This window comes from Bombus terrestris, chromosome 10, assembly GCF_910591885.1.
Source record: "Bombus terrestris chromosome 10, iyBomTerr1.2, whole genome shotgun sequence".
Taxonomy (NCBI): Eukaryota; Metazoa; Arthropoda; class Insecta; order Hymenoptera; family Apidae; genus Bombus; species Bombus terrestris.
In genome coordinates this window covers 10,421,864-10,432,742 of record NC_063278.1, presented here as the reverse complement: position 1 = coordinate 10,432,742, position 10,879 = coordinate 10,421,864, and the positions used below count along the sequence as shown (strand labels likewise).

Here is a 10,879-nt window from a genome sequence, read left to right as displayed (position 1 = left end):
AGTATTCGACGCGCGATTAGAGGCGGCGCATCTTTTCCATATTCCGGATCAATAATCGACGTATTCTTTCAGGACGATGGTAGAACGCATGCCGGTAGAAGCCGAGAAAATTGTGGCGGGGTCGGACGAAATATCGCCAACGCCTTGATCAACCTTGGTCTGAACGCTACACGGTTAATATCCGTCGTTGGTAACGACCAGCCTGGGAAAGCTATAATTAAAAGTCTAGGAGATGGTGCCCAGACTGTGGAGCAGTTGTCAAATATGAACACGGCTAGGTACGCGTTGCTTTTCCCCGCCAATTTTCCGCGAATGCTAGATCATCGACTTCTATGTCTAATACTAAATTATCTCGACAATTATAAGCTTTTTTCTTTCTCTCTTATCGATTAATTCACACGAAATCAGACAACTCAATATTTCTTTTTTATAATTTCTTTTCTCTCTTTGTTTTCGTGTCTAAGTTATATTAGATTAAATAATTATAGATTTTTTTAAAAGAACACTTGAGTACATTTATCAAGTTCAAGGTCCGCTATTATGATTTAAAAGAACAGAGGTATAAGATGCTTCTTGTGCAATACTGAATCCGAAGACAGTAAAAGCTCATCATTGGTATTAATGGTTATTGGTTTCTGTAGCGAATTGCTGATCGGAATAACCATTGACCCCGTAAATACCACTCGAGACCACTTGTCCCCAATTTCCAATAGTTTTTCTTTTGCCATCTTCGAATTCATTCTTTCACACGTGGAAAGAAACATCTTTTCCTTTTACGTTATATGTACATATGTACATTTGAATATTTTGTTCACTGGTCTTTTATTTATCTTCTTAAATATGTATTTGTGTTTGATAATTTAAGATGTACCGTGATCATCGATTACAAAGGCGAATGTCGGTTCGCAGTCGGCGAGATGGAAGTGTTCTCTAGTATCAGCCCGCATTTGGTGAAGAAATACCAATCGTATGTGGAGAATTCGAGTTTCATCGTTCTTGACGGTAATCTACCTCTAGATACGATTCGATACGTATTGGATCTTGCAACGTGCTCAAAAATTCCAGGTAGGTGATACTTTTATAAACTTTTACTTCATTTTAGTTTTTTTTTTTCTTTTTTTTCATTAATCTCGTAAAATATTGATTGTACTTTTAAGGTATATGATATAAAATCTGATTAACGTTTATTATGTAAAACTTTGCAATAAAAAGTAATTAGAAAGATACGTACATTTTTGTGATTTTTCAATTTCGATAATTTTTATCGTAATTACTAGACATTTATAACTTCTAAAATATTCTAGACTTAGATATATATTTATATGTATATATAAAACAATAGTCTAAAAATGTGAAAACAGTTTTTTTTTATCTAAAGATACAGGTTTTTATAAAAAAAAAAAAAAAAAAAAATAGGCGAAGTTAATACTGTCGCTGAGAATACGCACTGAATTGCAGAGCAATGTCATAAAAAAATGACTAAAAGCAGTTTTATAAGTTTTTACTTCTAATTAATCTAAATGTCGATCTGAAATAAATCTTCTTTGAATACTATATATCCTCCAGTATATAATAACTATTTTATATAAATCTATAAAATTAATATAAATTTTGCTTTATGTACTACATTTGCATTACTAAGTTTAACCATTTCAGTGCCACTGATCTTTGCTGTTTCCCAATAAAAAATTGCCAAGCGGCACGATAGCGCTTCTTTCATTCCATGTCCAAAAATGGCAAACGACGTGATAACGCTTGTCTTATTCTTCGTCTAAAACTGCCAAGGAGCACGATTGCGCTGCTTTATGTTTATATATGATAAGTCTTATTTCTTTCAATTTAATGTTATTCTAACATCCTTTTGAGCATAAGTACTGACATCAGTGGGTTTAAATCATATAAAAATATTATTTAGATATTTTATGGCATTTATGTAAATTTCAATAATATTTGCATCCAAATGTTAGATTGAAATTAAAATTCGTCTTTTCATCAGCTGCCTCGTTAATATAAACATATATTTCATTATTGTTTTTTATAGTCTACTATATATAATTTAGTTCATTATATTATTACAGCAACGATTGTTTAAAAGAATAAAAACGTGTACACTTACAAAGTATAATATTACTTAAATTTTGTCTTAATTTACCTAAGACTGAACAATAACTGTAAAGACATACATCAACAAAAAGTGAGCATGCTGTTATTGTTGGTTTCACAACCTAGAGCACTGGGATCTTTTAACACAGGATAGAAGAAGCGCAATAGCACCATTTGGCACTTAAACGGTTAACATAGAGCTAATCAGAAAGGCATGAATGAAATAACTGCCAAACCATATGACCATAACAAATAGCTATGGTTTGATTATATCAGTCAGTCTGTATGCCAATATTGCTCTTCAAATATTGATACTGCTAAAAACAATATTGTACCTGAAATTTAAAAATTATTTGAAGATCATAAACGTGTTTTGCTTATTTAACTGATATATTGTTGAAAACTTCTACTTACCTACTGTGACACAACACACGAAAGCAGTAGCTAAAAGCATCCATTCACAATTCATTACAAATTTCAAAGGCCAATGGACTAAGATCAATACAATCACAACTTGTGCAAAGAATAAGAATAAAAAAACAGATGTGACAAATGTTTGCACAACCATCAATCACACTGGCAATAATCATTTCCTAATTACATAATATTCTTTGAAAAAAATGTGATGACACCCAACAAATTGTTTTTTGATTTTTTGTGAAATTAAGAATATGAGTATCTAATAAGCTGTTTAAAACAATATTCCTAAAATTACATATATTTAAAATTAGTGAAAATCTCTTTTTTAATTTAAATCCAGTCGGGACTGAAATGAAATTAATTTAAAATTATAAACATAACGAAAAAATATATAATAAACAATTAATAGAGGTTATGAATGTTTTTCACTCACTGCAAGTCTAAGAAATGATATTGCTTATTTAAAACGCGATAATATTCTTGTTTATCAATAGACATTATTATTATTTTGCTTTTTTTTAATCCTTAAAATATTCTATTTATCGCAAACTTGCTGCACCACATTTGTTTCACCAATAATGAACCTTAGTTTTAGTTGAGATAATGTAAGATTTCTACTTTCTATAGTCAGATCAGTGGTTCTCAAACAAAAACAAAATAATATATAAATAATAACTATTTTCAACATTTAATCTTATCTTTATTGAAGTAAAGATATATTACAAAAACGATGCATTGTGCCTAGTTAAAAACAATTTTTTTATAATTTACAGTCAAGTAAATAATTAAATTAATTCATATAATTATGTTAGTATTTTTATACGTGTAAATTACACTAGTCTTTACAAATCTTGTACATATAAATTGACCACTGGCAGTAGATGTTTACATTGTAAAACTTATCTATTGGATACTATTGAGATTACTCTCCCTTTGCTAAAATAATTAACTTTAGATATATTTTCATTAACTTTTACTTTCACTTTAATTGAATTTCCAAAAAGTTAATAAACAAGTAAAACAACAATAAAAATACAAAGGTTTCCTTCTCAACGCTACTTAATACAATTTATACATATTTTGTATATATAAAACTTACAAAAATACAAATCTTGTTTTATAACATACTTTGTACTAGAATAATAGAAAACATGTCTTACAATATACTATTATTAAAAACCAGCTAATATATGGACGGAATAATATTACAAAATTTTAGCACTAAATTGTTGTGCAAGTCTTATATAATAATAATACTCTAACTCATGTACGAGATTCAAGCTGGAATCTTGTTTGAGATTCTTTTAAATACTCTCGTTTTTTACGTTGAACATTTGCTTCAACGAGGAGAAGAGCTCCTGCTATAATTGTCAATACACTACCCACAGCTGCCATTATAAAGGACCAACCAAAGAAATTGTTTGCATGTCCAGGCATCCAGCCATCAGTATTTCCAAGGCAAGCAAATATAATAACTGCTAGTCCACCACTTATTCCACCAACAAACAGTAAACCTCCAATTGTCATGATAAGTTGTACATAACGTTTCTGTTCTGGATCACAACATAGAGTGAACAATAATACCAATACAAATGATACCATACTCAACAGGAAGCATAGAGTAAAGAAAAATTGTGTTGCTATCATAAATGCTGTAACAAAGAGATTAAGATTAGTGATACAATGACAACATGTTACTTTGATAAATTTATAAGTATTAATGAGAGTGATTAAGCTAAAGAAGGAACTTACGAGGTAGTAGAAAGCCTCGAATATCAGAATAACCTGCAGTGAAGGGATCATAAACCCATCTACAACCAACGAAAAAGCGTCTGGGTGCGTCCATTTCTTGAGGATTTGGAAGTGATCTAAAGCAATGCGTCCACAAGCCTAATTTGTCGAGTTTTGCGCCAGTGATACGATAATCACTCACTAACCATGCTGGTGTACCAAATGCAACGCAAACACACACGAAAGCAACGATAAAGACACCGACACCCACATTGCCGGAAAAGCTTCTTTTCTTCATCGTGAAAAAATTGTTTCGTGAATGATCACGATGTAAAACAACGCGTACGACAAACAATTCAAATCTACTGATCTAGTAAAGATCCCACGGCATTAACCACACCCAAACACGTTATGTTGTGTGATGACCATGTAGCTTACCATACCATCCAACCTAACCTTGTAAAATCGTGAGTATCCCACGAGTACAAACTAGCAGTTATGACAAGGAAAGGGTTCTCAATGCTTAATTGAAGTATTATTTAAATATGTCAACTATATTAAAAAAAAAAATTTTAATTAAATCTCTATTTTCTGTTATCAGTTACGAAACATAGGCGATATAATAGTCATTTATTAATATTCGTACATTTAAATGATAAATGCTGTTAAACTGTTAAAAACTGCTAAAAATTGTTAAAAAATACATTAAAAATTTTGCGTGATATCTAATAATGTTAAAGTTAAAAAATCTTTGTATTATTCAAATATTTAATGAAAGGTGCTTTAAATGCTATAGAATGATAAACAAAGACTTAAAATGGGAGACGCTGCTAGTGTGAGAATTTTTTATAAATTTCTATTGTAGTAACGACATTACGTCATTGACGTTTCAACTGAATTACATATTTTTACATCGTGAAATCTTAAATTGTAAATGAAACGGAAATACTAATATGTATTTCTTCTTATTTAGGTCAATTTTCTCAGCTATTAAAATCTTTAATAATAAAAATTTACGAAATCAATGTAAACTATTAAGTTTAAAGAGATAGCTCCGAAAAATGATAAAAAAGATTTCTAACGAGTTGTTGTTTTGTATTTTATAAAAAAAATTTGTTTAATTCATATCCATGAACTTCAATTAAGATTCTTATTCTACTATTCAGTTTATGTATGATTCACCGAGATGCAATTCACATTACTTAATGTCATTAAAATTATCGCAAAAAAATATTCATGTTGAAATTGAAATTTACTATTCATTATACATGTCATTTTATTAATAATTTTACGTTTCCGTAAATATTGTTAAATATCAAAGGATGATACGGAACCAATAGTAACACCTTTTCCAGGTGTGATCGATATAGTACGTGAAATTGTAGAAGTTGCTGTTTAAAATAGGAGCTAAACTAGGTCAACGACTTACACCTGACGTCGATCTTCGTGCACGCAATCTTAGTCGTAACTCACGTTGAATTATTTCCTCCGATAATAAAATGGGTCAGAGCTTGACCATATTTACCCTTTGCAACCTAATTGTTTTGCTTTAATCCGCATCTTAAGCATATATTTATTTGTCAAAAAGGCAAATATGACAGAAAAATTAACATAAATGAGAAGAAGAGGAGATGTGATTTCGAACAAATTACTTTATTCAACTTCATTCTTCATATAATTCTCTAACATTTCACTTCACTTACATAATTAAGGCCACTTATATCTAAAATCTCTTCTATGGACGGATTCGTTAACAAAGTTAACATACAAATTATTTTACAAAACAATAAATATAGCATATTTATGTAACGTTTTATTACAAAGATGTATAAAATATTTTTTTTTATATTATTATCTCCAACTTTCCTCAAAAGCATATAAAAAATTATTGCATTTATAACTTTAAATAGTTGTATGTGTTTTTTGTTCTTCCCGTAATATTCTTTCTTGTTTCTTTCTGTGCCTACGGCCTTCAATCAAGAACAATGTACCTGCTATAACCAAAGTAAAGCTACCAATAACAGCTAATGCATAAGACCAGCTAATGTTATTATGCTCCCAATTGGGCATCCAATCTCTACCATCGCCTCGTGCACCAAATATTATAACAGCAATAATACCACATATTCCACCTAGTACCAAATTTCCACCAGTTGTCCATAGAAGCAACTGATACTTATCATGATGTTGTGAGCAACATGTATATAATACAGTTAAAAAACCTCCTATTAATAATAAAGTCAGACATAATGTGAAAAAGAATTGTGTTGCAACAAAGAAATCTGGCAGGAGTATATCATGTATTATGTAATATTCTTCTTCAAACACCCACCAACAACCATAAAATTTAGTGTCATACAAATGATGCGGATCTCCAAATCCTTGGAAGCATACCTGCCATAAACCTATAATAACATGTTACAAGGCAATAAAGTATTTAAATGGTATTTTTCTTACTAATATGTCAAATATGTAAATCAAATTACCGATCTTGACAAATTTTGGATTTTCCAATTTTCCATCGGTTTCAAGCCAGTTGGGTGTGGTGAATGCAATGATGATTGAAAGAAATGCAAGTGCTGTGCATATAACAGCAGCTTTACCGTTTAGAGTTTTACTCATTCTATTGCTTTATTTTGTAAATAGTTTTTAAGTTTGACTTATTTTATGTAGTTTTCAAATTTGCTTTTAAGCAGCTTTTAGATTTTAAATCGGAATGTGGTAATGTGACACATACACTATGCGTTATGTTTTGCGTTGTGTATGCAGTATGTGTCTATGAGACGATGAAACAGATGATTAATAGATGTCCATTCACATGAAGAATTTTTAGCGCTCTAGCAGCGCTCCATATTGCGAGGAATGCATTTAGTCTTAGCGCCATTATTTAAATAGCATCTTAAAATCAAACAATTAGTATATAAAATTTACATCCAATGTATTAAGATAAAAAAAATATGTTTAATATAAAATTTAAAAAATAATTATATTTGTAAATTGGACTATGATGTATTAAAATCAAACATGACATTTATTTTTTAGTTTGGTATGAACCCACGGATGTGAACAAGGCAACTAAAGTATTTAAAGCAAAATCACAATGGCAAAATGTTTTGCATTTTATATCACCAAATAGGAATGAACTATCTGCTATTGGGAAATATCTTGGCATATCAGTACCTGACAACAAATTATCTATAGACTTAGAAGAAGTAAAAACAATTGCAGAGCAAGTAGCTGAATTTATCCCAGTGGTTATAAGTACATTAGGATCACAAGGAGTATTGGTAAATATTTAATAATTGGAACAAATCTGAGAAAATATAAATATAGAATTTAATAATTATTTTTTATAGGTCGTTCGTAAAGCCCTTGGAAGTGATCCCTTTTATGATAAAGAAGGAAAATTGGTTGCTCATACTATGGTCATTTCTCGCCTATATCCCCCCTTATCTTTTATTTCTGATGATCCAAAAGAAACATACAATGTGAGTGGTTGTGGTGACTGTCTTACTGCTGGAATAATTTATGGAATTCATAAAAATTTAGATGAAACAAGCTGTCTTTCCTTAGCTCTAAAGGCTGCTGCACTTTCTTTAACTTCATTAGATGCAGTTCCCACTTCGCTTTCATTATTATGCAATGATGCACAATGTTGATAAATATTAACCATTGGAAATTATATATTGGTATAAAATACTTTAATTATACGTAATATATATTTTTATAAGATAGAGATTAAATGTGGACGGATAGATTTTAATAAATAATTAATAACTATATAATTATAATTAGTGGCTATGGTTTTATATAAGTTCATTAGGTTTCTTCTTTCCCCATTTCGTAACAAATTCGGCAACATTAAATTTTCGTTTACATCCATTATAATTCATATATCTTATTTTCCCAAATATATCTCTTTCTGGCCAACCATGATCATGAACACCACAGATAGACCACATGCAACCTAGAAGCACAAATAGAATATACATATTGTGGAGTAATAAAATACATCACAGAAGTACAGACAGAGAACAGACCTACATAACCATTCGGATCACAACCATCGATACTGTACTTATTATTTAAATAATTGGCCCATTCTAAAGCAATCTCAGGTGTTTCAGTCCATTCTAATAATTTTTTTGCCCAATACATTCTTAAGAATCCATGCATTTTTCCTGTTATTATCATTTGATTTTGACATGCATTCCATAAATCATCATGTGTTTTAGAGTTTTCCAACTGACTTAAAGAATATATATATATTCTTGTATCCTTCCTAAATATAATAAAATGTTAACAATAATATAATGTACACAACTTGTAATAAATAAAATAAATTACCGATGTTTATTTAGTGTTTTTATAGCCCAAGGATAGGCACCTTCAACAAGATCGTACTTTTCATTATAGAAACAAAAATTATCACTAAGTTCTCTTCTAATAATAGCTTCCTCCATGAAGGATTCAACTGATTTTTTATACAATCCTTTATATTCTCGTATTTCCAAAATACAACGTTGTACTGAGATCATACCAAAATGAAACCAAGGTGATAAATTACTGATGGCATTTGACAAAGGATTATTATGTTCATCTCCATATTTTTGTAAGTGATTCTGTATAAAATTTTCAAGTTCTTTAATACCATTTCTATATCCTGGTTTAGCCCATGTAATTTCAGCTGTTGGCTTACTTGCTTCTACATCTTGCAAAGTTATATCCCAATTGTTGTTTTCAAATTTTTCTTTTGTTAAATATGGGTGCTTAATAACAGGAGGAAATTCTGTTAAAAATTCCTGTAGTTTTGTATTTATTTTATTTCTGATGGTTTTAGCAGCAAACTCCTGTTTTGATGATGCATACCAGCAAGGCACAATATTATGAGCATCTATCTTTAAAAGATGTATATTAACATATCAAAGGATTATCTGTAAATTACATCATCAACTAAAATCGTGTTTACTTGATAAATAGGGACATCTTCTGGAAGATTCTTTTGTACGTTATCGATCCATGACATAGGTAACTTTAGTGGATAAAAATCAACGATCACAGCCCCCATGTTATACGTTTTTACAAATTTAAGAATACTCTCATTTGGTTCACCATGTAAAAGATGAAAGTTTAGATTCAATTGCTTGCATTCTTTTTCAATCTCCATTAATCCTTTTAAAAGAAATTTGTAATATCTCATAGAAGCATTTAGAAAACTTGGCATTATGCAAAAACATATATGGAGGGGTACATTACTTTCCACAGCAATTTTCTGGGCAAAGAGCAGAGCCCAATTGTCTACAAATGTTAAATCTTATTAATAAACTAATGATAATGAAAAAACTATGTAGAACTATGTATTAAATATATACCTTGTGTCCTAATATCACGAAACATCCAATACAAGATACCCTTACACTTTTCTTTAACATCATTTAATTTGCTTAAATATTGAATACGTTGTTTATTAAAATTAAATGTCATAATAGATTCAGATACCTAAAAAATAACAAAATATTCAAAGAAGTATATTTTATTAATTTTCTTAAAAAAGAATTATCTTACATTTTTTCTATTCTCTTCAAATTTTTTTAGCAGATTGACAACTTTTTTGCGCTTAGATGGATTCAACTCATCCATATTTTTGTGTACAATTTCATTTATACTAAGTAACGCTGAAATATCTATACATATAATACTTTGTACGATTCTTACAACTTTTGAACTTAACAAATTATGACTATAGAATATTAAATCATATTACGCAATACATATATCTTACAGCTTAGAATATATGAAATATAGAACAATTTATCTAAATCATTTAACCACTAAAACACTACTAACTTATAGTCAAAAACCTGCCATATTAGAGTCCGCACTGTTACTTATTTTCTGATTGGTTATTCCCTTGAATCAGCTGAGTTTTATTATGTTCATAAAATTTTTAATAGACTTATCAAATAGGTAAAAATAGAAAAATGAAAGATAACTGGAGGACACAGTGCAGCATTAAAATGAAAGAAAACGTAAAAATGGATGGGTAAAAAATTATTTAATAATATATATGATTCAAAGCAATTTATTTTAATTCGTTGTAACATATACAGTAAATTCCTTACGCATTATTTCTTTCTTCGCTGACTGCTTGATATCATTGAAACAGAATAAATCAAAATATGTTGGGTTATATACATTACACAATACACATTCCATTATATACTATTACACGATTATAATAAAAAGATAAGGAAGATAAGAAAGAAATATGCACTCAAAGCAGTGCAAAATCTTCCTAACAAGATAAAATAAATAGGTTACCTATTAATTGTAATATTATGTTTCTTCTTGCATACATGTATCTATTCATTTGGACAAGTTGAAACAAACCCAACTTTACGACACACTGTGTGATCGTAGAACGTATAAAATGTGTAGAAGTAGTATGCAACACCTATTCTATTCGATGGAAGTAAACAGCGTTTCGATACGCACTTATACAATGTCGAAACACGATGCGTTTCATACATACAATGATAGAGATGAAAGTTTACTTGGAGGGAGAACAGCCAATAGAAATAAACTCCACGAAGTCACGTGGTTTGAGACGCAGTGTAACCACGAG

The 10,879-nt window shown here is 29.8% G+C and overlaps 4 protein-coding genes and 1 long non-coding RNA gene across 7 annotated transcripts in view; 2 read left to right on the top strand and 3 right to left on the bottom strand.

The window, feature by feature from the left end:
• LOC100642217 (pseudouridine-metabolizing bifunctional protein C1861.05) overlaps nt 1-8,610 on the top strand; it is a 35,647-nt gene extending 27,037 nt beyond the window's left edge. Inside the window, exons 6-9 of one of the 2 annotated variants that reach the window (XM_048409601.1) lie at nt 73-278; nt 866-1,065; nt 7,297-7,541; nt 7,611-8,610. In XM_048409601.1, coding sequence (XP_048265558.1) covers nt 73-278; nt 866-1,065; nt 7,297-7,541; nt 7,611-7,913 — 954 coding nt within the window. In that variant the 3' untranslated portion in view covers nt 7,914-8,610. Of the gene's footprint in view, nt 1-72; nt 279-865; nt 1,066-7,296; nt 7,542-7,587 lie in introns of both variants that reach the window. The other variant, XM_048409602.1, reaches the window with a different exon arrangement.
• On the bottom strand, nt 804-4,701 carry LOC100646714. The gene is made up of 4 exons (XM_003398069.4): nt 4,276-4,701; nt 2,957-4,175; nt 2,518-2,869; nt 804-2,438 (listed from the first exon to the last, which is right to left on the bottom strand). The coding sequence occupies exons 1-2, from the start codon at nt 4,550-4,552 to the stop codon at nt 3,787-3,789; spliced, it is 666 nt and encodes a 221-aa protein (XP_003398117.1). The 5' UTR covers nt 4,553-4,701; the 3' UTR covers nt 804-2,438; nt 2,518-2,869; nt 2,957-3,786.
• Nucleotides 4,617-6,222, top strand: LOC125385849. Its single transcript, XR_007225547.1, has 2 exons — nt 4,617-4,721; nt 5,610-6,222. It is a non-coding gene; the product is annotated as an uncharacterized LOC125385849 (long non-coding RNA).
• LOC100647663 lies at nt 5,887-7,043 on the bottom strand. The gene is made up of 2 exons (XM_003398077.4): nt 6,741-7,043; nt 5,887-6,659 (listed from the first exon to the last, which is right to left on the bottom strand). Exons 1-2 carry the CDS (start codon nt 6,874-6,876, stop codon nt 6,157-6,159), a joined length of 639 nt encoding a protein of 212 aa, XP_003398125.1. The 5' UTR covers nt 6,877-7,043; the 3' UTR covers nt 5,887-6,156.
• On the bottom strand, nt 7,939-10,756 carry LOC100643898 (deoxyribodipyrimidine photo-lyase). Of its 2 annotated transcripts, XM_048409603.1 has the most exons (7): nt 10,576-10,756; nt 9,820-10,398; nt 9,627-9,753; nt 9,224-9,552; nt 8,602-9,152; nt 8,295-8,536; nt 7,939-8,221 (listed from the first exon to the last, which is right to left on the bottom strand). In XM_048409603.1, the coding sequence occupies exons 2-7, from the start codon at nt 9,892-9,894 to the stop codon at nt 8,061-8,063; spliced, it is 1,485 nt and encodes a 494-aa protein (XP_048265560.1). In that variant the 5' UTR covers nt 9,895-10,398; nt 10,576-10,756; the 3' UTR covers nt 7,939-8,060. The 2 variants fall into 2 exon arrangements, with proteins under 2 accessions (XP_048265560.1, XP_012167794.2); XM_012312404.3 differs by lacking the exon at nt 9,820-10,398.
• Between the last annotated feature and the right edge of the window lie 123 nt (nt 10,757-10,879).

Bases quoted from the DNA above. Each gene is read 5' to 3' on its own strand.
- LOC100646714 (XM_003398069.4), bottom strand. From the start codon at position 4,552: ATGAAGAAAAGAAGCTTTTCCGGCAATGTGGGTGTCGGTGTCTTTATC. The intron at 4,176-4,275 runs GTAAGTTCCTTC...TCTTTGTTACAG, and splicing joins TCGAGGCTTTCTACTACCTC to CATTTATGATAGCAACACAA.
- LOC100647663 (XM_003398077.4), bottom strand. From the start codon at position 6,876: ATGAGTAAAACTCTAAACGGTAAAGCTGCTGTTATATGCACAGCACTT. The intron at 6,660-6,740 runs GTAATTTGATTT...ATGTTATTATAG, and splicing joins TCCAAAATTTGTCAAGATCG to GTTTATGGCAGGTATGCTTC.
- LOC100643898 (XM_048409603.1), bottom strand. From the start codon at position 9,894: ATGGATGAGTTGAATCCATCTAAGCGCAAAAAAGTTGTCAATCTGCTA. The intron at 9,754-9,819 runs GTAAGATAATTC...GTTATTTTTTAG, and splicing joins TTGAAGAGAATAGAAAAAAT to GTATCTGAATCTATTATGAC. The intron at 9,553-9,626 runs GTATATATTTAA...TAACATTTGTAG, and splicing joins TCGTGATATTAGGACACAAG to ACAATTGGGCTCTGCTCTTT.